Here is a 27,287-nt window from a genome sequence, read left to right as displayed (position 1 = left end):
TCTTCTGAAGAGAATTTTACCACCACGCTAGTCTATCTACACATTATTCTAACGAGCCCAATTTTTCAAATTTTTTTACAACAACGTTTTACCATAATTCCAACCCGAGTCAAACATTTCATCGATCTCGTTTTTCGCCACAATTTTATTACCTGGGAACGGTTTCCCTCTACAGAGTCATTCTCAACTCAGTAAGCCAAGATCTGAGTCAATGTCGGCACGGAGGGGACCGTTAACCATCTGCAACTAACGGCCATAGTTAAGCCGGAACTCTTCTTACCAACCTCTGATCGCTTACCATCGGTGAGTTTTTTGTCGCTTCTTAAGAAAATAGCGACAACTAGGCGAGATCTATTACAATCTCTTAAACGGATCAGATTAATAGACGGTACCGAAGATTTCAACTGCACTTTACGTAAGGCTGACTAAACTGACTTTTGATTATTGGTAATGAAGCAGAATATATTTTTGGAACAATGACGTGGATCGTAAGATCAAAGTAAAAAAAAAAAAAAAAACAGTTTCCCAAAAGGTTACAGAATTTACAGAATACTTCTCAATTACTAATGAATGAAATTTAAAAGTTCGTATGATAGTTTGAAGAACTTGCTTAAATCTGGCTTATCAGTTAAGATTTTTACCACGATTGATGAGAAAAATATTCTTTTTCCTCTGTTGACGTTAAAAATTTGATACTCCGATTGAATATTTCTTGACGTTTTGTTTCATGCTATCTGTTAATTTCGGTAGAATGTTGTTTAAATCCATGTTACTGACACGATATAATGACATGAAAATGTTTTCCAAATTATCACTTGCATACGAATGTAAGTTGAAAAATGAATCGCCGGAAAAAATCGTGTCTATTGCAACTAAATGATCAGTGATTAATTCGATTTGCTAATTTTTTTTTTTTTCAAGTGTGAGTTTTCGAGCATCACTCACAAGTGCCACGCACTTGTACAATTCTCTCCTATTTCTATCATAGTTTACCCAGAAAAATATTATTCAAGAATATTAGTTTGAACGGGTACGCGCGCTTCGTTACTTTCAACACACCTTTAGGCGGTTTTTACACTCGCGTATAGTTTCGTTTCATACATACCGGTTGAAAATACGACCAAGATATAGAAGAACGGTGTGTGATGGTGCGATAGCAACGAGGTGCCCTGGGCAACGTGATATTATATTATTGATCGCGGCCGCGCGCTGTCCCCGTCAGCTGTCGCGGTCTCTGCTCTCTCTCTCTTTCTCTCTCTCAACCACCTCTCGTTTTAATAAACCTTATCAACTTCTCGTTCTTACTCTGATATCCGAAATACGGAAGACCGTAAGCCCCAAGGGAGGAATGACGATAACCATTTCGTTTGTGGTAAAAGAATCTTATCATTAGCCGAATGCACAAGGCTTCGACATCCGAAATTCAAGGAATTCGAAAATAAGTTTTCTATAGTATCGTTTACTCGGAATTTTCGTGTCTCAAAAAAAGAAGTTCTTTGTTCCGTGAACAAAGTAACGATAATTTATAGATCATGCAAGAGATTTTTGGACCTATATTGATATGAAGGAGTGATTAAAATATAACTTTCTATTTCGAAGAACTTTTTTTTCCTGGATCAAAGACGAAGAAAGGTGCCGGGAGTGTTCGATCCTCAAGTATTTCAAGCACGACCTGCATCTTGAGAAAACGGCAACTCATACAGGAGTCCTCGAGACCTCTCGAGACCTCATCCTGTATTATCTTCCGGTGGTCCAGTGGATCCCGCGGGTAATATCCTGCTATCCGGTAACAGGGAGCTCGGGAATATGGGAGAATCTAAGGAAAGGAAGAGAGGAGGGCATGAGGCCCCGGTCCTGCCGCTCCTTCTCAGCCGGGCTCAGCGCCTTACCGTGTCACTAATACCGCCAGGATTAATGTTATACGCCAGAGCTCACTACCACTATTAATTTCATCGTGAGAACAATATCTTACGTGCCGTGCTTCTCCGAGTAATATACTTAGCCAGTACAGGGGTTAGCTTGACATGGCATTTGTCGGTTTACACCCATCGCCGATCACTCGTATATTATACACCCCGCGGAATATGAAGGAACACAAGCCGGGACGCAGTTCGTCTCATTCTTCGAATAATCGAGCGACGTGCCGATGGATTTTTCCCGAATTAAACGCGTCTCGCATTTCTGCTTACGCTACTTCATTCGCATTTGCAACGCAGTACCGAAAATGATTGAAACCGACGTATCTTAAAAAATTTCATTCGTCAGAGTGTTAAAAATTTTCTAAATAAACCGTCTGAGACCGCGGTCATTAAAATGAATCTTGAGAGTTATTAATCTCGAATGAGATAATCAGTGGATCAAGAAGCAATATGATGAAAATCACACAGTAGCTCACCGACTTAAGTAATATTCATAAGTAAAGTGAAGTAAAAATGATTACGCGATCGTATGAATCGCGCAGCTTGCGAATCATGTCGATGGTGTTAATATGAATCCACTGGGTGTTCGAATGAATCGATCGAATCGTCGGTCCGTAGCGGATTCGTTAGATCGTTGATAACTTTGGAGCAACGGTGTATAATGCCACCGTACATCCCTCTACAATTAATTTCCTGGAAGTATATCAAACGGCGGAGGAATCTCATTTCTCATGGTAGTAAAACGTATCCCTATAACCCAAGCCGGACGATCATGGTACGAATAACTGATAAAATCCTTCCTCCTAGGTATAACAGTTCAGAAACGCGGAGCAGCTCGCTGGCGTATGACTGACGATCGTTCAGCAAACGCTCCAGGAGCACGCCACTCGTAGACGTGGAGTGATATTTATCTCAAAGTAATTAGAACCCGGCTCGAATCACGCACAGTTTCTTTTCTTCGAGTTTTCCGCACTCCCTGCATGCTTTCGTTTATCGTACAGGCGTGCATACAGCTTTTCAAGCCGCTTGGCTCCAACGTACCGTGCATGTAACACATCCACCATTCGCGGTGATAATTATTTATCCGCATTACATCGTTTGTATCAGCATCTGTATCCGCTCCGACTCACTACATGATCCATCCCGCAGCCGCCGCCATCATTCACAAATCGCGGGGTGTCCGAGTAAGCACAAACACGTTTACGCAGTGTTATCGCTCAATTTCGTGAAGAGTTCCCAACAGCGGACAACTTCGATACTAAAAATATTGTCCGTTATAGAGGAGTGTCCGCTATATCCAGATCAATATTAACCTGTAAATTGCGTTGCTGGAGATTCTCAGACCGTCCGTTTTAAAGAGGCGTTCGTTAATAGAAGTTCCATTACAGTTCAACGAATTCCGTATGCGATAGTTCAATCAAATTCCCGATCCTTCTCCAGGTCGGACTACGTAATGAATGTCGATTCTGATCGTTTCTTGCTCTTTTAATTCCACGATTTTCTACCGAACGTCCACTCAGCAGGAGAAGTTTCATCGTTCGTAGATACATCATGATCGTTCCTGCACAGCAATAAGGTACGTCCTGAGTAGACTCGCGGGGCTTGATGGATGAATGAATCGACCAAGTGACTTCTGGTATACGTCGATGACTATACGAGCCTGGAGAGCTATCGAAAGAGTGAGTTAATCGCCGCTGACCGAAGCAGCTATTGACGTGTGGAGCTTGCGAAAAGCGTTTGGGCTTTTTTGCTTGAAAAAAATCCACAACCGTCACCGTCGGTGTTAAATTTATCTACGCAATCGGCTACTTAGTATCGGCACCGAGATCGAAGGATTCAATTTTGGTTCGACGTTCGTGCCAACGTCGTACGAGACGGAACGTCGACGGTGTAGAAGTTCGTCGGAAATGACCCAGTTTAAGTGCTTCGACCCGGTCGCTCGGCGGTACGTCTGCTTTGGGCTAATTTTCAACGGTATGCAAATTTCCTGAAAGGAAGTCAAGGCTCTGGGTACATAGGAAACAGAGCTGAAGTATTTATGGTCGCATTCGTGGGGTTCAGGTAAAGGGTTAAATGCCGATAAACACAATGCTCCGAGGCCAAAGCATGTTTTCATGCGGTCTCTTGCTGCAGTTCGGGCATAGAGATACAGAGGGTCATAAAACCGTCAATCGTCTCAACAAATTTCCCTCCTGGTTATTATTTACGACTAATTTTTGACGTTCGAATCGCTTCCAGCTCACGCTTCATACATATCGGTGTGAATACCATTAAGGGGGGAGCCTGCTTTAGAGGCTTCAAAAAATCTATTTTTTTTTTTTTTGCATAAATGTCTTCCCAAACTATCCAAGAATGTGTCCCTAATATTTCAGACGCAAATTCGAAATATTTTCGGAGTTACAGAAGAAATAGTGAGCAAGCGTCGAGCAGGTATACGAGTCGTTTTTTGAAGTTTTCAACCAGTTTTTTGAAGAGTCTGAACCAGTTTTTTAAAGTTTTGAACCAGTTTTTTGAAGAGTCTGAAGGGCAACTCTATGGACCAGGAATCGCTGATTAGCATATTAATGCGGTAAGTTCAAGAAAATTACGATTTTTTATGTACAAAAACTTTGACGCACGATTTCTCCGTTTTTCATTTTTACGCTTTTTCCTAATTGGCGGGAAAGGTAGGGAAAAAACTAAACGTCCTATCGAAACGAGACAAATTGCATTGTACTCGGGATGAAATTTTCTTCTAGTTGAACCTAAAAAACCTTGAGAAAGTTAAGATTAACCCACTTTTTAAACAATCTAAAGTGAATTCTTTTCCCAAGAAAAATGAATTTTTTTTTTAATTTGCGAAAAATTGTTGAATTTTTCACTTTTTGTGAATTTTCTTGGTTTAACTAGAAGCTATACTATTGAGAAGTAAAAATTTTTTTGGTTTCTTTGTTTCAGATGGAAATTGCGACCTGTACCTTTCCCGCCGCACGACAAATGCATACTCGAGACGCCTCGGTGAAATGCTTGTACCAGGCATAATATGACATGTATCCTAATGAAAAAATTCGAGAAGACTGTTGAAATACATAACAATAAACCCTGAAAGTTTCGTTTTAATCGGATATTTCTTTCCTTCCCAAAAAAATCCTCGAAAAAACCGATTTTTTGAAGCCTCTAAAGCAGGCTCCCCCCTTAAATACTTGCGAGGTTGAAGTTAGTAACGTTATCGTAGCGGAAGGTTGAGAAAAAATTTCTATTTCCTTATCTTTGCTATGATTTTTAAGGAACTAGGATTGCAAAATATGAGTAGGTATATTTCGTTTTATTACGGTTTACTGAATTTCAAACAGTTGCAAAATTGCGGATTAAAGGTTTTTCCTTAGCGCGAACCGTTACGATAACGTTACTAGCTTCAACTCGATAAATACTTTAGTTAAACCTTACAGTTGCTGAACTTCGAATCGATCCTAATCATCCAAAGCTAACTTTTTACTGTAAAAAGTTGGGTTCGAAAGCTTCGACAGAATTCGAAAACGAGCTATCTCAATTTCCAAAAATATTCATAGTAACTCGATGATACTTCTTACTCTTCACGCATTTTTATAATAACTATTTACTGATCCAATAAGTTTTACGAGTAACCTGGTTCACGGACGGAACCAAAATCGACTTCGCTATCTCAAAAATATCCAACCCTAAAAGTAAACATTCCCATCACCGTGGTTGTGTTGAAAATTCGTTTCAAATCATCTAAATCACACAACTAAACGTTTTCGACGAGGATCGAAAGCTCCCAGAGCATCGGAGCCGAGGGTCTAAAAATGAGCAACTCTTTTCCGTTATCAAGACAAGAGCCGCGTGCCCCGTTTCACGAAAACTCCTCACTCAAACAGCCTATCCGACGGGGGCGATACAGACTGATTTCTTGCCGAAAGAGGACGAGGACGATAATGGTAATCAGCTTGTCTACTGTCGGCGGGGCGGTAGTCGTTTGCTCCTGCTCTTTGGTTCCTCCGACCACAGCGACCGAGGAGCTCGAGTCTCCGGACGCGGGTACCAGAGTTCGTCCCCTGCAACGGGGGCATCCTCTTCTACCCCCCCCCCCCGCCCTCTTCTCTCTCTCTCTCTCTCCTTCTCTCTCTTCCTCCCCGGGGCGGCACCCTCGGCCCCGCGTCCCGACGCGGCATACACCCTTAGTAAGGTACCCCTGGCGGCGCGGTGCTACCCGCGACGTGGAACGTGATTAATGATCGACGGTAGACCGACCGCGCACATAGTACACCGACTGAACGAACGAACGAACGAACGAACGAACGAACGACTGACGTGGCTCTCCGTCCTCCTCGCTTTCCTTGGTCCCCTTAGCGCCCTCCGTTCTCGGGTTCCTCTCTTTGGACCGCTTTCTTCCCCTGTACGGTGAGCTTTCTCCCGACTCTGTGTATGCGTGCACTCATACACAGGATCCTTGTTCATCGCGCTCGCTGCGCTTGACGTAGGGGATCCATTGCACTGTTCCACAGCTCGACGACTACGAGCTTCTTCTCTTCTTCCGCAACGAGTGTGCACCACCACGAATACCGCTGCGTCAAAATGCCATCCTGGTGTGTGCAGGCCGACGGGCTTTCTTCCGTCGAGGCTTAGACCTGCATTGTGCTCCGCAGGGCTGCAGATTATTACCGATACGACCCGCCAACCGGTTCACTGCGACTTCTGTACAACGTCCTGCTGACTCGAAAGAATTTTGACGCACCGCATTATGCCAATTTTTTCGCAACGGCCGCCGGTGTCGGGACGAAGGGAGAGAGAGAGAGAAGAACAGCATCGCTCGACGTCCCGTTGCAGCGGCGTGAATACACCGCTCGGCCTATTCGTCGACTCTGCATGTTGTGCAGTCGGGTGGAAGCTCCGTTCGACTTGCCCCCTCGCACAAAGAAGGGGACGAAAAGGGTGAATGAGATGAATTTGTTACACAAAGCCGTAGAAAGTTACCGTTAAATCTCTCGCTCAGGACTAATGATTTCTATACGCGTCTGGTCGTTACCCCAGAGAAACGAATTTCCTCTATTTGTATTTCGATCGCGTGTTTCAACATTAGTTTCAGAATTACTAGTATTTTCGTTAGTCGAGTCGCACTCTGTATTTATAGAAAAACACTTGTCATCCGGAAAATCTCCATCTTCTAAATAACACAGTACGATTTCAACGTATCGCAATATTTGTAAGTTGTACGCGTTGTATGACGATTGTTTTTTCATTTTTTATTTTTTTTTATGTACTACAAGATTGGAGTACACAAGAACGTGGAACGGAAGGATAAAAAAGCGTCAAACCGAAGAGGACGAAAGACACGAAAGATATATTTCTGGATGACAAACGTACGTCTCAAACACGAAGAAACGATTCTCTCTACGACTGTCGGGGAAACATTGAATTAAACGATCCAATGGTCAGGAGGAAAAGACGAGCTGCTACGAAGATGAAAGATTACTTCTTCGACGATTATGGTATAATCGTTTATCGTGCCCGCAATAAACGAGTCTGCGAATTGTACGTTTTATATACACTGTTACACATAGACATAGACAATATCTGATCTATAATATATCGTACGCATATAATTTACAGCACGTATGTACTTGCGGGAGGTTGGGTGGGCGAGTTTCCACCCACCGCCCCCAACGAGCACGTGACACGTCACTCCCCGCGGAAATCAACGCCGATGTTGCGCCGCGATCCGTTCGCTGAAATTTCCGGTGTATTGTGTGACGGGGGCGGCAGAGGGACGCCGCTGGGGGGTGCGAAGGGGCGCGAAGGGGCTCGAAGGGTGTCGGCAACGAGAGTGAGGTTGATAGGATTCGGGGGTGGCGAGGACGCCCGGCGTCCCTGGCGACGCCAAGACGCTGACAGCTCCAGTCTCGCCCATCCCACCCGATTTCTTCTTGCATGCTCGGATTAAAAGCCTTGCTCTCCGGAAGCTCGCCGTTATATATAATGCATACACGCGTCTGGTCCCTCTTCCCGCAAGCTCTTCTTCGCTATCTTTTTCTCAATTCTCGCAACATGCCTGCCCATTATTCATACAACGCTCAACCGCGTCGATATTATTGTACGTAGATAATACTGTGTGGGTACATGGTGCACAAAAATCAAATTGAAAATTCGAACGCCTGTTTACTCAAACGAAATGCATTCAATGTATTCCGCATCGCAAGTTTCGAGGATAATTTCACGAGTGGAAAAAGAAAAGCCGCTTCACCGGTTGATCCGAGCCTGTCTCCTTATCCCGGTGACACCTAAAAGCGCGAGAGAGCGTCGAAACTCTCATCCCTCCGGTATACGACCAGAATCTCCTCCAATTTCCACCCCTCCGCGAGTTGTCTCCAGGTTAGTTACACTTCCACTAATGGTCGTTTTATGCAGAGCGCGCGTCGACTTAGTTAAGGCTCCTGAGTGATGGCGATTTGATTTCGCGTCGGACCATGAATAAACGTTGAGCGACTGCGATGCCGTTGCGCCGTGCCGTGAGCCCCGAATCACGATCCATTCGCGTTTAACGATTCGCGATACTCGTTATCGATCGAAAATATCCTCCTCGCTAATTTCCGCCGATCGTTAATTAATTGAGGCGGAATTTTTCGCGGGGCGGTTCTCTTCCGCCGCGGAATTCCTACCCTCCGGTTACGTTTTTCATCCCCGTTATCCGGCCCGATAATCTCAGGCTGAAATTTGCGATTTTTGTATAGTTCGTTCCTGGCTGGGACACGCACCGAGACCGTTATCGCTTCGTCAGTCCCTCGTTCTTCCGCCCTCGAGGCGATATTAGCGCGGTCGACGGCGACGTCGACGGTGGCAGCGGCTGGCTGCCTGGATGGCTGGCTGCTTTCAGTCAGGGAGGGATGAAATACTTGGTGATATTAAACATGAATAATGTAACGACCCCGGGTTCCGAGCGAACGGTGAGGGATAACTCCGTCGAAACGATAAGGCGTTAGAGGTATGTGTAGGTACAACTCTACCCCGAATATCCCGTGCGTGGTGCAGCCGAATTCGACCCTCGCCGATTTACTCACTCGGAGCTGCCAACGCTGCTCCAATTAATTCAGTGCAAATTAATCCGTGGTGCGGTACTGCGTGGACCTCGCGCATGTCGATTCGATATTCAAAGTGAAATTTTTTATTAAATTAACGGCAGAAGCTTGACTCTGGGCTTTTTTGAAATCAGTCAAAATCAAAAGTAGTAGGCCTCGATTCTTGTTTTACGATTTTTCGAGCCAAAAACTATTTGTTATAGAAGTATTGATTCGTAAACGACTGTAATCGTCACTTGAGGAACTCAATAAACGCAACCAAGACATCGTAGAATTGACAGCTGAAAAATGATCATAATATTTCTTTGTTTTTTTCGAGCAATTTTCAGAATGCTGATCGCAGCGACTCAAGACCGTTAGTAATAGTTTTCTTTTTTTAACGGTTCGACATAGCATGTGTGAGATTTAATTCTAGCGTCTTTCAAAATCGTTCAAAATTTTGGCAAAACCCGACAAGGGCAGTTTTATTTATTCACAATTTCGGCAATCGCGGAGAGAATATGATAAGTTTTTTTTTTTTATATTTCGGATACATCTTTCGAGTCGTTCGTTGCAATCAGCTTAAGAGTATTTCGAATAAGTATAAGTACTAAAATGTTTTTGTATCCCGTGCAAAATGATAGTTTAGTTTTTTCATTTTTATTTTTTTCTTACATGTATACAACGTTCGGTAAATCGTTTAAATTAACCCCTAAATTTATTCACAATGAGACAATTTCAGCTGTCAAAATTAAAAACTGTTCCGAGTGCCTGAGTCAGTCAAATACCGCAGTTAAATATTATGTGAAAAATATTAAAAGTTGCATTCAATGAGCGTTAAAATCTTTAAAACGTTTCTCGACTCCATGTCTGCAGTACGGAACTCCATTTTGTTACCCCTGGAGGCACGGCTTTCACTTCCACTCAGAAACCTGCGGTAGTCAGCGGTCCTTGTCGCAGGAGTAACCCCATGTTCACCCATTGATAATCATTCCGCTCTTAGAACGTGGCAAAATTTTTGCTAAACTCTTCAAACTCTACCGTGACGTTTGGATTTACGAGAAGATAAATCTTTTTCTTTACCTTTTCTCTTTTCCTAAGCTAGAAATTGCGATTAAACTACCCCCAGATAAAATGTCCCTCTTAGCTGTGGCCACTTTTTGAAATTACCGAGTCGCAATGTTGTCGAAATTGAACAAGCTCAATCGCGGCGAGAGTGCAGGAATACTGACAAATTTATAGTGGAGGTAGGTATATTACATGTGGAAAAGAGCGAGAGTGAAAGGAGGAGAGAAAATCAGTGCAGGGTGACTTGCCGTTTGGGTAAATGCTGCAGAGTGACTAAGTGTGAATTCAATTAAGGGTTCGGTTTAAACATCTATCAAGGCTTGTTTAAGGCTCGTTCATTATTTGGATAACAAGATGAAAAATGTTAATTTAATGTAGATAAGTGTTCGGTTATAACACGCGGAGTCGTTTCGACTCACGAACTATTTTCACGGACTACCGGTTACATTTCACCCTGGTTATGATATACCTGCTCAGATTAATGATATTAAATTTTTATCATTCGATCGTCGCAGCTGGGTTAAAAATTAATGAACCAAAAAATCGTGTAATAACTTTTGGAATGCTAATCCACAAAAGTGGAGGAAACCCAAAATATAATAAATAACCTGACGAAATTCGAATCAACCTCCGCTTTCATAATTATGATTCAGGAATATGATAAATATTTTTGTACGATGTAAGCCTGGTGTAGTCGAATAATTCATCAAATGGTACTCTCGCGAAATAAAATGAATGAATGAAACAAATACAAAATGGCTAAAATTTTCTTGCTAGAAACTTTTTCCTGCCCTCTTCTACGTATTGGTATATAATTTTTTTCAATCATAAACCATCACAAATTTACAATATACAATTCTTAAGCCAAAAATCGGAGGTGAAAACTATATTTATACTCTTCTTTGCAATGAATTTGCTGTAGACAGCAATTATGAATATTTAAATCACAGCTCGATCTGATGTAAACTTTTATGTACTACGTTGCAAATTAAGTTTTCGCCTACAGATGTGCCTATTTAGAAAAGAAACTGAATCTTTCAAAAATTCGTATTTGAAGAATTCCGAACCACAGTTGACTAACCATACGAAATATAGACGAGATTCGAACATTAGGTGTGCTGTAAAATGGCACGATCCGATTTGGCATCGTTTATTGTCTATTTCGAACGACCTTGTGATATTTCAAAGTTAGCCAGCATCACATTTACGTGAACATACATGAATATGCAGTGGTGGAACTTTACAGTGACGTGATGTCGAAAAATAGTCTATCCTATTTCGATGAAACCCAAATGAATTCACAAAATATCTGTATAAAAATTAGTGATATTTTGAATGCAACTATCGTTCGGCGCATTCGAGTGGGTGGGCAGCCATGCGAGTTTCAAAGTGGCGGCAGTTCGCTGCCGGGTATCGTGACCGTATAAGCTGCAGCCTACCGAAGTAGGAAGAAGCCTAGGGCCTGCCCTTCTCGGGTGTCGAAAGACCCTTCCCTGCCCCGGCCAACCCTCATCCCCTATCCCGACTCTCACCGGGTTTGATTTCTTTCTCTCTCGCTCTCCGGTTGCAGTCTCGGCCAAGCTCTGCGCCCCGAAACGCGATGGTGTACCGGGATGCTGGAATGGAACGACGCGGGGCGTTTCCTCGCTGTCCTTGTTGTTCTTAATTGTATAGAAGGGCCTCAGCCCTCTCAGGATCACCCCATATACCGTCGAACCCCTACGGGAGTCGAGAGAGAGAAAGAGATATATTGGGAGTGCGGGATGCCGGGAATCGAGGCAAGTCCAGGCGGCACCCACCATTTGTTTTTTTCGAAATTCGCGGCGAGGTTTTTGAAAGGAATTTGTAGTTCGGATCGTTGCGAGTCCGTGTAGTTGAAAAATTTCGATGCGATTTCGTGTGTATTTTTGTAAAATTTGTAGATATTTCTTTTTGATTCAAGACGATTATCGAAGAACAGAAAACTGTGGAAGCCAGTCGGAAATTTTTCAATGTTCGTTGCATCCTCTCGTCTCAGTCGGGAGGACCGACAATGAAATATCGTTAATTTCCTGCTTCTCGAGAGAATAATCTTGGGAATAACAAGCGTTGATACCCCGCGAGGGACTCGTTGGTCAGACCGAGCCGTCAGCGAGAATTCGGAGCGGTCAGTGGACGGCTTATGGGATTCATTACACAAAGGGTGCTTAATCCTCGATTCAACGCGGGGAGTGAAGTACACTAGCGATGAAAGGGGTTGGTCCGTTCGCAAAACGCTATCACGTCGGTGAACCGGAGTGAATTAATCGGTCGATAGTCTCCGCGGAATGCGGGTAGAAATGAAGGAACCAAACGAAATTGTCGTTGGATGTAAAAATGTCCAGCGGAATAGACCCAAAGTACGTTCCTCGTATCAGGCGGCCGTAAAGAAGGCAGAAAGGAAGGAAGGAAGGAAGGAAGCGAGGAGCGGACTGGCCGAGGTCTCATTGCTATTCCGAGAGGGGATAGTCGGTATACTATACGCATACGACGACGCGAAGCCCGCAGCGGGGATCCACTAAATTGAAAACAAGATCCATCACGTTTTCAGTGGGACCAAAAAGAATTTTAATGAATTATAAGGAGCTGAGATTGGCAGGCAATCGGGCCGGGATTAAGGCCGCGGCCGCTGATCGGGCAGGCTTTTCTTGCGCGCGTTACCACTGCAGAGAGAGGCGTAGAAACGCGCGAAGGAGCCGCAGGACTCGACGCCGGGACCGAGAGCAGAGGACGAAGAGGGCGGCTGGTGGGAGACGGCGGAGGGTTTCCGAAACAGCTCGCCGGTATCTCGGCTGATCCGATCAAGATTAATGAACGCAAGAGCGGCTGCGAGAGCCAACCTTTTCGGGCTCTCCGCGCCACCGCGAGCGGCCGTTCTTCCTCCTTTCCTTGCCTTTCTTTCTTTCTTTCATTCTTTCTTTCTTTCTCTCTTTCGTTCGACTTCGTTTGCTCGCTTGTACGAAACGAACCGACCAGATATGCCCGTCAGAAACTCGGGGCGAAGGGAGGCCGGGGTTTTCAGACCGCATGCGGATGGCTGCGGTAATTCGGAGGGCACGAAACCGTCGACGCCGCAACGCGAGATAAAAATACACGCACCGCAACGATTCTATACTTCACGGCTCTGCGGCAACACCGGGGGTTATGTACTTTTTAATGAATCTTCCAGACACTTCGGCCCGCCCACGGAACCGCATCTCGAGCCTTAGTCAGTCACCGTACGTGTTACGCGGTCCGATATGTGCCGTGTAACCTCTCCGAGACGACAATTAACGGCTACCGTATCGGCTCACGGTCAGCTCGGAGTTCGCGACCGCAAATTGAGTTTTAAATAATCGAAATACTTCGCTTCGCCTTCTCGGATCCGCAGAAACGAATAAGAGGAATCAGAGCGCACGATATTCCCTTCGATAGCAATTAAACGAACATGTAGGTACCCGAAAAGACTCGGAAGACTTGTCACTCGGCGGGTGTAGTGACATTTTTTCTTCTTCTTCTTCTATTTTTTTTTTTTAGCCAACGTACAACTCGGTCAATGCTGACAAGTTGACAAAATATAATTACTCAAACTAAAGTTGGAACGCGACACTCGCACGACGGTATTTCCGTTTTGCCCAGAGGTAAGAAACTCGTATCGTAAAATACGTATACAGTGTGAGTTAAAAAGAAATAGTACCTCTGGCGTCGTCGGGTGTAGATAGAAACGCACAAGTCCCTAATTGAGGGTATCTTTTCTAAATCGTAGGACACTCGCAGGATAACAACGAGGAATGAATCATCGTATTATCCGGAAACGTCCGAGAGATTTGACTCGAGATATCGACGCGAAATCAAATTGCCCCCGATGAGGTTATCAGGGAGTCGAGTTATCTCCGGTAGTCAAGCCTCCGAGTATGCGAGGTGCCGACTTGACGTCTTTGGGGGACGTCAGAGGACGGCGACGAGGAGTGTCGGCGTAGTTGTCGGATCGGTGGTTGTCGAGCAGAACGGGTTCGAACGGCTGGACGAGGGGGGAGCGAGGAGCGCGGGAGGAGATGAGGTGGGCGCTTTGTAATTACAGGCTCTGATAAATGGAGCCGCGAGTCGTTAATCCCCTCCAATTACATCTAATGGGATTGTTCACACCAGGTCTGTCTTGCGTTATTTTCAAAATCGCAGATTTCAATTTGTTATTAACAACCGGTCCGTCGATATACGCGAACGTATTTATACAGCGAGCCAATCCTGCTTTCCAAGTATAAAAGTATAAAAGTATTCTTTAGATGTATACGATTATCGCAGCCCTCGTGTAAAATTTTATCTCATTTTTTTATCGGGCTATTAATTACCGGTGCAAGTGAACAAAAGTACCGGTACAAGGAGAACTACTCTCCTTGTGTTTATCAACATCTTCCGCGATGCTTGCGAACATTCGACTCTCCTCGAAACGCGTTCACAAAATTACTCCTGGCACGCGATCTGACGTTCGGCTCGAGAGAGAAAGAAAGAGAGAGGGGGAGAATAAGGGTTTTGAGATGCCGGAAAGAAAGCTATTAATTTCCACCGACTTCGCGGGAAAATATTTCAGCGTGTAGGCTGTGGCTCAGCTACCCACCCATTTTGAACACCTTGTTTTATATACATGCTTCGAAGATTGTGATCGAGGCTGAGGTTGCTCAACGGCCCGAATCCATTACTGTATCTGCTTATACGAGGATTGGCAATGATTCCAAAATCAACCATCGAGTGAAAAATATATCCGGCCCGAGTGTTCGAGCGTAAGGAAATCACCGAATCGAACGTTGACTAATAATTATGAAATTCGAGCTCAGCTGGAATATGATAACTCATGAGAAATCATCTACGCCGTTCGAATGATCCATCGCTTTCAATTCTTCATCCGCGATTAGGTGGTGATCGCCCTGAGAAAAGAGAGTCGGACTCGTAATAACGCGATGCTCGTTGCTTGTACGGAGTTGACACGTCGATTGTATCGTCGAACGGCTGGGTGTGTGGCCAAAGATGGAACCGCCTGGACGAGGTGTCCTTGGTCCGGTAGCGTCGCGACGTCGACCACCCATCCGGCACTCGGCACTGCCCGGTATGTAGATCGAGTGATTACGGAACTGATATTACGAGCGATACGACGAGGATCGAGTGGGACGAGCATCTGGCTGCGAACCGGACCGCGGCCACACCGCGAGATCGTTTCGACGGCGTCAACGTCGAATCCAATTAGTGGCAAAAAAGCTCGTCGGCACTTACCTCATAATTTCGCATCAATTCTCAGCAGCTTCTCTTTACAGGAACTGCTCCTGGCGGTTAACGGTCCTCGGAAATCGGCTTCCTTCCGGCTCGCCGAGATGCCGACGTCATCCAGGCACTCACTTTCACCCTCGTCTTCGGAGTCCGAAACCTCGCGCGGAAAGAAAACGCCGATTTAATACCGGTGTTACTGGAAAAATCGCGAACGATTTACGCGCTGCGACGCTATCACCGTAAGCAATAGAGCGCAACTGACATCGTTTGTTTTGATTTCGAGCTTGCCCGACTTTGTTTTCGTCGAACTTTAACCGCGTCGTCCTACCGATCCGAATGTTTACCCAAGTTTGTACAGCGGCTCGATCCAACCGACGATACAGCGCCAATCGTTACGCCGCGACGGACGAATTGGTACTGATTGTAAACGGATTCGTCAAACTGGGAATACAAGTATCCGCAAGTCAGGAACAGCTGATTGGTCTTTCCGATTTTTGGAGATTCGGGGGAATTTGCGTATAAGGCATTCAAGAATTAGTTCAAGCAATTTCGTGTCAAGTTTCAACTTCTGTTACTTGCACTGTCGCATAAAATGCTCGCGATACGTTTCGATAAAACTTGAATCATTTTATTACGTGGTGGTTAAAATATTTTTACCGGATTTCGCGTATATTTAACTAACGGATGAACAAAATTTTCGCTGATATTTTCATGACAACTCTTTTTACTTCGTGAGTTGCCTTCCGGAGGTCCGTTGATTGTTAATTAACACAATTGTTGGTTATTTTATTACGAGATGGCAGCGCGTTGACTTTTTCTTAAATTATTAATATGTTTCTAAATTACAGCGATTTTCCTGATAATCCATAAAATTGAAAAAAAAAGAAATAAACAAGGGTTCAGGTACCCATAACTCTTTATCATCGTGAATTGCTGTAAAATGGGAAAAAATTCGATGTAACGATTTTACTTAGCGACGAGTCGTTTTGTTCAGGCGACAATTTTCTACAATCCCATCCCAATTGTTTGTTTTCATCGCTTTAGTATCGTTAAATATTTAATTTTCTAAAATAGCACTGATATTAATTTTTGTCAAAAGAATAACAATATCGAATTAAATATCTGTTTCGGTGAACTTGAAGGCAACAGTTTTCCAAACAAAATAAGCCACCGCGTATTGAAATTAACTGTGTGTACAAAATTTTCACCATCTTTAAGCGGTTTGATATGAAAAATCGATACCGAAATCTCCGTTCATGATTCCAATCTCTTCTTTCTCCGCAACTCAATGCGTAACTCTGTCGAAAAAAAGTATCAATTTTCCAGGGTATGTACAACCTTCTCCATTGCTTGAAAAATTATACCGTTTCAAGTGCTGATTAACACAAACAATATTTGCTGGAACAGACATATTCAAGCTGAAAATTTTGTTGCGTAACGCAAAGCGCTGGGCAGCCATGACATCAAAGCTTTGCGCGGGTGAGGGGGACATTAAACAGCGGTCAGTAACACCAGACCGTTAACAAAACGTAACGAGGTAATGACAGCTTCGAAGAATTAAATAATTGGGTCCGCTAACCCGAGGGGCAACTTTTGACGTTCGTGCGAAGCGGAGGCCCCAGTTTTTTCGGTAGCCGGTCAAAATCTCCCGATAAAATCTCACGATGAAATTCCCCCGGGTAAAATCCCCGCAGGATAAGCCCACCCCTGACAAAAAAAAAAAGAAAAGAAAGGAATATACAATATAGTTCATGTTAAATTAAATCAATTTGTACAAAATTGACGATTAAATGTGTAATGTTGACGTTTCAATGAAAATCTGGGTGAAAATATGAAGTACCGCATGGAGGATTTTATCCGGGTAAATTTTTAGTGGGTTTCTTTTTGTCCGGGGAGATTTTTAAAAAGGATATCGTGGATGTGAGCGTTCTTTCCATTCTTGCGTAACTTCCTCGCCTGGAAAAAAATTCAAATTTTGAAAAAAATCACACCTCCGAAATCCGAATGAGCCGCGCGTCGCCTCGTAGCGTCGCTCGCGTTCTTCTTTCCTTCGCAGTATCGGACGACTTTTGGAGTTGGTCGCGGTGATGGGCGGAGGCTGAGGTCGGCGGCGGCTCCCATTCGCTTCCCGTGAGCCACCCTCCTCCGAGGTTCGAACCTCCGGAACGAGCTGCCGCCTCGTTCACCCGACTCACACACTCCGCTACCACGCATGCGGCGCACGCAACGCGCCGCACACACTGACAGCTTTGCCGCACAGCGATCCATTGCGCAGGCGCAGAGACGCGTGTGGGTGGAATTCGCCACGCATCGAATGAGCATGAAACGTTTGACGATGAATTAATGCTCTTTTCAGGGATCGGGCATCAGTGACTGCAGACTCACGGGATTATTATTGTAAATTACGAAACATTTATTTAGTCATTTATTCACTTGTATACTTTTCATCGGCTCTATTGTATAGGATAGTAATCAATACAAACACAAGAAAACTCTCATGTGTGTCGCGTCTATTATACAAGGTGATTGGGTGTTCCGAGTGCTTGAAAAAATCAGGACGCGCTTTCAGACCGTCAAGTCAAATCGAAAATCGAACTTTAAACCCCTTGTTCGGCCGCCAGACGCGGCTGACTCAACGGAGCTCTTACTACTTCGGGATTTTTCTCGCAAACACGCGAGGCTGGCTTTGTATACTTTAATTACACAAAATTTCTTGCTAAATTCGCACTTGGAGTAACGAGCTTCACATACGAGCATGGATTCAGAAGCACGTTGATATTCGCGACGTTGACGCAATTTGCGATGAGAATTTACATAACTTGACGGCAAGTCTGAAAACGCAGAATGAACCGCAGCACTCGTGTTATAAACAACCTATATGCATAATACTTAGAATATACAATAGACTATATATACATAGATGGGAATTACTCACAAGTCATTATACGCTTATAGGTAATATGTATATATGTGTGTATGTGTGTGTCTCTCGATCTTTACTTTTACGATTCTTAAATCTTCCTTCTTACGCGTAAGTATAGCTCAATTATTACCGTCGAAATTTCATAATCATAGCAAATCTTAACATCTATCGTTTTTTGTTGTATTTATATTCATATTTATATTTGTAATATATATTTATGTTCATTTATTTATATGCGTATATTTTTCTGCGTATAGTTTATTATGTCCACTTACACGTTACTTTGTATAATATGTATAATTATTAATATTGTTTTGGTATATCGTCACAGCGACTCTGTGCATGGATTCACGATTTGATTTCTACTCGCTTTATAGTAATATGAACGTCACGTTTTAATTATTATACACGGTTTTTCATTCACGCATTTTATTACTTTTCATTTCTTACTTTTTATTCTACAATATTCTTATTGGTCATTTCCCTTCTACGCGTCTCAGCGATAAAAATATATTTTCAGAGTATTGGTTACATGTGTATGTATTTACAATTATTCTATCCACAGAAATATTGAATTGATGAATTTCTTCGCGTATTTTAACCATCTGCGGCGGAGGTATAATATACTTAAGTATCCGCACGAATGTTCAGTTTTCTTGTTCGCCCAAGATCAATCATTTGATTTCTCGTCACTTAATTTTAATGGACACAGATATTTCACAGCTCAATCGAATCTCCCTCTCGTTAATATCGACGAGAATCCGTGCACGATGTTTGCAACAACCGCGCCATTGATCAAGGCATAAATGTTATTGTACCAAATTAATAAAGGAACAAAGTGAAACTGTGCGTTTTTACCGTTACAGAGTCGAAGAATTTTGGACTGTCATCTTTTTTTTCATTCCATTCACCTACTCATCCTGCGCAACTGATCCAGTTTGCTCGAACTTGACACAGAAAATATTTTGTAATTGAAAGCATGACGATCCGTACGTAGTAACTAATGAACTTCAGAATGACAGTGTAATTTTTAGTCGGTTGACCACGTGCGGCTGTATAAACCGTGGTGCATGGTATAAATAGCTCGATTTTAATTAATGGCTTCTATAAATAGCACGGTTTCATTCAAAACAAATCTCAGTTCCACCGAGTGCAATGTACGGTAAATTACATCGCGATTTTACAACGAATCGACAATTTCTCTGTAATTTCAAACCATGATTTTATGCAAGTTGGAAATATTCCTAACAAGAATCCCTAAATGCTAGAAAGTTCGCGACCAGATTACAATTTCGCGTTACTTCGCCACGTGATTCGGTTCAGTAAGCACAGATAAATCAAGAAGTAATTTGTGGTCGAGGTTTCAATCGTGCAGGTGGCGAAAAATCTTTTAACGCGCGTTGAATAACAAAGTCGACGTACTTTTGTGACGTGAATATACGTGACCTGTATTTTTTGCTCAAGCCGATCTGGTAAGAAATTATGCAAATCTGATGCAATGCGAATTAATTTTTCACCGGACGTAATTTCGCGATACCTGTCATTTTTTACGAGATTTAAATTGCAGTGAACATGTTCCCGTGTCTTACGCAGGAAGAACGCCGAGGGAATGAAGCGGAAAAATAAAGAATCGAACCTCTGTAATAGGTGAAACTCACATCTTGTGCAGCTGTGTGAATTATTATTACCGTTAGAAATATGAAAGTCGGACAGGCATCGCTTATTTTCTCGCTCAATCTTGCCGCGCGCGGTATTATTATCTCACCAATCTACGTACATTACCGAATCAAATCGGTGATAGTGCGCGGAGGGCATTATTCCTCTTTCCTCGACGCTGAGCAGTAACGGGATTGCAACGCGCCCATCTGTCGGGATTGAGCTGTCTCGAATAAATGCAGAACTTCGATAATGACCGAGTACACAGCATCACTAGGCTAAACGTTTGGAATTAGAAACAATTTGACCCGAGTCAAGTTTAGATTCGACAAGCCAAATTGCACCGCTATTCAAGCAGGCGGCGTATCTTTGTCGTCCGGCCAAACGACCACAGCAATATCGTTGATCGTTAATATCACGCATAGTTGCAGAAGACGTGACGATTAGAGAGAAAAGAAAACGACGCACTTGCATCATCGTGAGATTAGAGGAGAAGATCACGTGATCGGAGGACGAAGCGACGAGTGATGGACGTCGTGTTTCGCAATTTTGGTAGAGCACTGGGTTTTAGTTCGTAATTAATTAACACCGTTTATTTTTTTCCCCGATCGAGGTAGATTCGCGCATCTGGCTGAAAACGCACTGTAAAACCGTTCACTTATTGGCTTTGTATACATTAACAACTTTTTCTTGTTTTTTTTTTTTTTGCTTCTTCTTTAACAACGTACTAAGTATTAGGCGAGTTAGGTTATTAATTACACACGATAGTACTCGATTAAACGTAAACACTGCTATTTATCCACTTTGCGACACAATGCCAATCTTCTAATCATAATAATATCAATAATTACATTACGTAAGTATAGGTATATATATATACATACACGCTTGGTATTATTTACATCGTTACCGGGGAGAAGTTTCACGCATCGATTGACGCTCCACTGGAAATCATTTTGCACCACGTAGTAGAGATACGAATGAATTGTAACAACAGAGGAATGAAGCGAATCGTGTTTTAGAATATTGTACATCTGATAAAAATAAAAAGATTAAAATTTGTCTCGAAATGCAAAAAAATGAAAATATCTTCGGTAGAGATCAGTTTTCAGAACTGAGTCGTAAAAGGTACGAGGTATACCTACTTATGATCTAGGCAATGGCACGGGGGCAACTAAAAATCGAAACGAAAATTTGAAATAATTGAAATTACTAAAACGATAGATAAAACAATAAAATCTACTTACGTTTGGACACAACAACAATAATAATAATAATAATAATAATAATAATAATAATAATAGTCATGTCGATAATAATATCTTAGAAACAAAACAATGATGAGTGCAAAGTAAGAACTGGGTAATAATTGGGTGGAGGGGGTGGTGAGGTTGAAAGAAAGAACGTCCGGCCGCAGCTCTACGACTCGAGTATTTGATTATAGTGGTAAAAATTTTGGGGGGAGGCACCTCGGGTCGAAATGACATTGGTGAGGTCGGTGAGCTGGGGAAAAGCGTTCCAGGGTTTCATCGGGTGTTACAGGGCCGTGAGGTCGTAGTCGGATTTGACGGGCAGCGGCTGACTGGGGGTAGTGAGACAGGGTGGGCTGGTGGCGGGGGCCAGGGGGCTGATATTCCCGGATCCCATGTGCCCGATGGGGGCGCCCGTCGCGTCTAGCATCCCCCCGACCTGGAGGTGACTCAGCTGCGCCTGGAGATGAGCCAGCGAGTGCGGGTGACCTTGGAAACTCGGATGGGCCGAGTGCGGATGCGGAAGGGCAGAGTTCACCCCGTGGACGTCGGCCATGTCGATGCCGACACTGCCGTCGAGGCTGCCGCCGCCCTCCATGACGCCCGATGGCGAACTGTTGTTGTTCTTTCTCTGACTGTTGTTGTTCCCCGATCCGGACTGTACCTTCGCCCTTCCGCCTCCCTTAGACGACTTGGCCGGCGGCGTCCCGTTCGCGTTTTTCCGCCGCACGTTCTTCGTGTTCGGAAGCTTGTTGTCCTTCTTCCACTTCATACGGCGGTTCTGAAACCAAATCTTTATCTGACGTTCCGAGAGCACCAGCGTGTGGGCGATTTCTATGCGTCGTCGCCTCGTCAGGTATCGGTTGTAGTGAAACTCCTTCTCCAGCTCGAGGATCTGGTGCCTCGTGTACGCTGTCCGTTGACGCTTCGGCTCCATTCCCGGCTGGTAAGATCCGTTTGCTGAAACAAAAATCGTCTAGTGTAAAACTCTCGCGTCAGCTAGAGGCGGCTTGTGTCCTGTCGCTGCTACTGCTACCACTTATTATAACCATCTGTTGATCTCACCGCCCAGCGTGCCGTCATTGCTGACTCAGCCGCTACGCTTTTGAACATTTCCATGTCGAGTGGTAACACGTTTGACCTGGACGTTTCTCGTTTATTACTCACTTCGCAGGCAGTTTTTGCTTTTGGCCCACAAAGAGAGACGTCTATCACCGTTTTGCCTACTGGCTGATATTCCCGCAGTCGGAAAAAATGACTCCTCTACAGTCCCACCGGACTATTCTCTCCCGGTGGATCGAAATTTGAGCTACGCAGCTACGGTCAAAGCGGATAATCGTCACCAGTTGACGTGGGATTGCTCGTTTAGGTGAACGTTGCCGAAGTAAGAACTTCGGTCAAAGACGGTGTGAAAACCTAAACCGGAAGCCAGCCAACACGCAGAGACTCGTAACCGCGGGGTGGTACTCAAGGGCAAGTGCAGACTCGGATGTCTGGGGCATGGATCGGACAAAAACGGTGTCTAAAATTAGCGAATAGCCAGCCGTAAGCGGGTAAAAAGACATTAATATTACAGGCCTGATTTGACCGACAGACGGGGGCCCCGCACGTCAGTCGGGATGACTGGCTTGCCACGGCTAACATGCAATTCGTTAGTTGACAGTCAACGAAACCGTATACAGTGTAGGTACACCTACGAGTGGCTGATATTTTCCTTTTGTTCATCGCGATACGCGGCTGGCAGGCGTCGCGGGCTTCTGGTAGACGCAAACGGGGCCCGGGGCTAATTATATTTCCTTTCCCGCGGCACCGGTGGTCCGGGTGAAATTTTTCAAGACGCATGCATGCGGGCTCGCCTCCGGTGTTTCAGAATCAGAACGGACACATTCCATTCCGAGTTGCAGGCTGACCAGCGACTGAGGGACCCTACGGACGGGTTCAGTCGTGGGGGAGATTGCGGCTGCGGTCCTGCATACCGGGAAAACCGCTCCGACGTCGAGTCGAACCCGTAATCAAAGCGAACCGAGCCAATATTCGTTCCCGTTGAAATATGGGGGAGGAGAGGGAGGCCGATCGGGGGTGGAAAGCGGGCGAAAGGATCCGGGCATTTATCATCCGTCGAAATATCTTCACGGGATGCGTTTTCGTTATCGCTAAATTCATGCTCGAAACGTTCAGCCTCTTTGTTGGAACGCCGACTGAGTCTTTGGACCGTTACCATGCGGGGTGAGAAGTCACGGCGAAATGTACTTTTGTCGGCCGCCCCCGGGGATGGGAGCCCATCCGAATTCGAAGAAAGTTATTACTGCAAGTTGTAATGATATGCGCTTTCCATCACCCCTCACCTGCAACTGCTCTTTTGACCTAACTTTGGGCATCTCTTTTTAGTTTTCAACGGAAGGTTGCCCGGATTCGGATTGCCGATTCTCTCGTTTGGTTTGGGATTTTTGGCCTGCGGGTTCGCAGCCCTTTTGTGCCGCCAGCCAGCATTCAACCTCCGTCGGGAAATAAGAAACTAACAATCTCGGACCAGGTTCCCCGGTGTGCGAATCCGCCCTCTCAAAATGGCCTCGCAAACGTGGAATCACGGATGAACCGCGAAGCGTGTAATGTTGTACATGGGAACGGGTCGATTCGTTGAATGGAAAAATGCGAGTTCAGTGTCAAATTGATAATCAGAATGCAGAATTAATTCCCACGAGGAACCGCACGTTGCGTGTGTGTATAATGCGATAATTCGTTTCAAATATCTCATTAACATCTCATCAAAAATTGTCTTATCTGCTACAAGATTGGCTGATTATCATAACGAGTGGATGTTTCAGGCATTAAATTGAGTCTATAAATATTTAACCGAAACTGTTACGCTCCGATACGGTTGGGGAAATTACGAAATGACGGAACATGTCGTCTTGTAATCGCGTTTATATGATTAATAAAAAATGCGCCTAGGCTTGGGTATCCGGCTGAATAATCTATCCAGCTCAGTGATAAATTATTACATATTTTTCATATACAGCTACCACGTACGCGAGGTGAGATAAAATTTGAACACGTAGAGGAAGCAAATTTACGGCTACACCGACCATCGTACACGTTACGTACCCTCATTAATGTTGAGAAACAATTAATCAAGGTAATATTTTAGCTTGAATTAAGTTGACGGCACGTTTGAAGCAAGTTTGAAATACGATAACATGTAATTATCACTTCCAAGATAATTGTTACTTCTTTCCGAAGAATAAAACGTTTCGGATATAACTACATCGGGGTTACGCTCTTCGCTTCTTGCAATTCCCTCGCGTCTCACGGTGCGAGAAATAAGTACAGATAATTCTCGATCTCCGTGGAGGAAATTTTATATTTCAGTAATTTGCGTGTATTTTTGTCGCATCGGTTCACAGAGTACTCCGATCGTAACTTTCCTTGGGCCATTGAGAAGCTTATTCATCTCCTTTGAGATGATGTATGGTAACTGATTCTTGTCGCAGTGAATAAGGTTTGCGGTGAGCCGAGGACATGTGTCGATGAAAGGGGCGTCTTAGTCGATAGATCACGTCGTTGGGAAACAAAAATATTATTGGGGAAGGCCTCGAGAGTCTTCCTAACCATCGACGACGGCAGTCTTTGATTTGAGGATAAGCGAGGCAGGTTTCAGGTGAAAATACTTTCAGGGTTTCGTTCAAGTGAGAAATGATGACAAATGGTAATAAAAGGCCGTATTCAATGGCCGAGGTCAGACATAGCTGAGACAGATGACTAGAGAGGAGGCAATGAATATCATCCCATACATCTTCCGACGCTACAACGACCGCGGCGCCAGTCCCGAGAGCCGACTTCATATTCAACCTACATTATCCGATTCGACATGTAAGGTGCATGTGGACACGAAGAAACGGTCAACAATGCCCAAACCTTGCGTCACTTTGAAACGCCCTTCCTCATTCAACCCCCTCATATTTCACCTCGAGTAAATCCATCGCGACGAATTCACGTGGGTAACAATAAAATGGCTGATACAAGTGGTTCCGTTTTAGCTTCTTCGGAATTCTTCTCACTCTTGCTTCAGCTAGTCCGAGTCAAGAAAAGCTCGTCTCAACGGATTTCACAACTTTTCGCTACCTCTGGATGAAGGTCTACCAGTGCGACATCGTCTACTCACCGACGCCAGCTACGTGTATCTTCTTCATCCAAGGATAAATGACGCGGTCTCCATTCTCATCGTCCTCCTCGTCGTCGTCCATCATGCCGGGTGACCCTTCCATCATTTGATCGTCCTCTATGTCGTCCTGATCCGAACAATCGTCGAGATGATGCTGCTGCTGAGCCTGGTGAGAGTTCTGAATATGCTGCGACTGTTGCTGCTGCTGCTGTAAATCCGGCGAATTGTCGCGATGCAGGGATCCCGACCCGGCCGGACTACACGTCGTACTCTCGTGTTTTGGTTGCTGGGATTGCTGCTGCTGCTGCTGTTGCTGCTGGTGTTGCTGCAGAGGGTCGGGCTGCTGGACATGGGACGCCATCAGGGGTGGCGATAAGGCAGTCGACCCGAGCACTGTTGGCGCGGGTGCCGGGGGCTGTTGATGGGGTTGAGGGTTCTGCATGGAAGGCGGACAAGTGAGCGGCGGCTGCTGAGCCTCCGGCGGCATCGCGAGAGCACCGACGGCCTGGTGGTGAGGATGGAGGCTGGCATGGTGCACCGCGTGGACTTGGTGATGGGGATGATGGGGTCCGTAGTATCCTCCGTAACCTGCGTAGCCACCGTTCAGCTGAACGGCCGGGGACGCGCCGTACGGCGTGGAAGTCGCCTGGTGGTGGTGCTGGTGGTAGTGGTACTGGAGTTGGTGGGACTGGGGGTGATTGAGGTGGTGACCACCGCCGAAGAATTCGGCGCCGGTCGACGGAATGTAGTTGCTCTGACTGTACTCCTCGCTGGGTGGAAACTTGGGGTCCACCACGACGGAGGCTGGGGCCAAGTGGTGCGGCGTCGGCTGCTGGTGCTGCTGATGGTACCCGCCAGCCGTCGACGGATTCATCAGGAACGAGCTCATCGCTACTCGGCGAAACCTTGTCGCACTCTCTGACTGAGTCCTCGTATACGCTCCAGTTACACCCGGTCCACTGCTCACGCTCACACTCTGGCACACGCCCGGCGATCACGGCACTTTTCACTGGGGTCCATCATCGGGGTTTACGTGAGTCCGACCTTCGCTGGCCGCGGCACTTTTCGCTTGGTTCACTCGCGACGGACACGGCTGTTCGCACCGCTTCTTCGGACACTCTTGCCGATCCTCTCCGCTGAACCTCTCGCCGCGTACACGAGGCGACGCTATACGTTCCCGCCCACTTCTTCCCAATTACCATACCACGTGACTGTTCCCGACCAATCAGAGCAGCCCGACGTCCGCGACCATGATGGATAGCCGGCACGCACGCAGCGTGCGAGTGGCGCCCCGCAAGGACGGTGGCAGGTGCCGTAACTCTCCCTCTTTATCTTTCCTTCGTCCCTACCCACCTGACTCTCTTTTGCTCCTTAGCGCGCGAACCACTGGCTTATATGTCGGAATAACAGCGGCAAAAATATTTTATCCGATACCTGAGATAGGCGCACGATTTGAGAAAGCGACTGTTCCAATTCAATTCCAGAGAATCAATCTAGAAACGAAACAAGGGTGATTATCGTCCAACTCGCGCGACGGCTCAACTTGCGGAAAGCACCGCTAATGATCGTATCGAATTCCACTTCTGTACTGTGAGCGAAAGATGACGCGCGGCACTTTTTCCCGGAGGAACCCGCGAAGGAGAGCTCGCGGTGCCTCGGCAGAAACTCGTCTGGTTACTCTCTGTTTGGTTCGCACTCCCTCCAGGTCGTCCTGCCGCCGACACCGAGCCGCCACCATTCCCAGCTGCTTGACGCTCCCCACCCCCGTTTCCTAGAGTATCCCCCACCACTTCCACCACCACTGCCATGCCATCGCCACCCCGCCGAGACCAACCCCTAGAAGAGCGTAGTCCAAGCTCCGCAGGCCAACCTTAGCATCCCCAAAATCTCGTTCTAGCCGTCGAGTTGAGGGACTCGGAACTATATCGAGGGTTGAGCCGGACGGTCACTCCTCTCGAAACTTATCAACCCGCCCCAGGTTCCCAGGCCATGATGGACATCTCG

General features: G+C 45.3%; 1 protein-coding gene and 1 long non-coding RNA gene across 2 annotated transcripts; one reads left to right on the top strand and one right to left on the bottom strand.

Annotated features, from left to right (window-relative positions):
- Positions 1-4,395: 4,395 nt before the first annotated feature.
- Positions 4,396-5,018, top strand: LOC124294002. Its single transcript, XR_006903880.1, has 2 exons — positions 4,396-4,488; positions 4,857-5,018. It is a non-coding gene; the product is annotated as an uncharacterized LOC124294002 (long non-coding RNA).
- A 12,663-nt stretch (positions 5,019-17,681) lies between these two features.
- LOC107216759 (homeobox protein Hox-A4) lies at positions 17,682-26,950 on the bottom strand. The gene is made up of 2 exons (XM_015654046.2): positions 25,284-26,950; positions 17,682-22,081 (listed from the first exon to the last, which is right to left on the bottom strand). Exons 1-2 carry the CDS (start codon positions 26,170-26,172, stop codon positions 21,408-21,410), a joined length of 1,563 nt encoding a protein of 520 aa, XP_015509532.1. The 5' UTR covers positions 26,173-26,950; the 3' UTR covers positions 17,682-21,407.
- Positions 26,951-27,287: the final 337 nt, after the last annotated feature.

Source organism: Neodiprion lecontei, chromosome 1, assembly GCF_021901455.1.
Source record: "Neodiprion lecontei isolate iyNeoLeco1 chromosome 1, iyNeoLeco1.1, whole genome shotgun sequence".
Taxonomy (NCBI): domain Eukaryota; kingdom Metazoa; phylum Arthropoda; class Insecta; order Hymenoptera; family Diprionidae; genus Neodiprion; species Neodiprion lecontei.
This window is presented reverse-complemented; position numbering and strand designations above follow the sequence as displayed.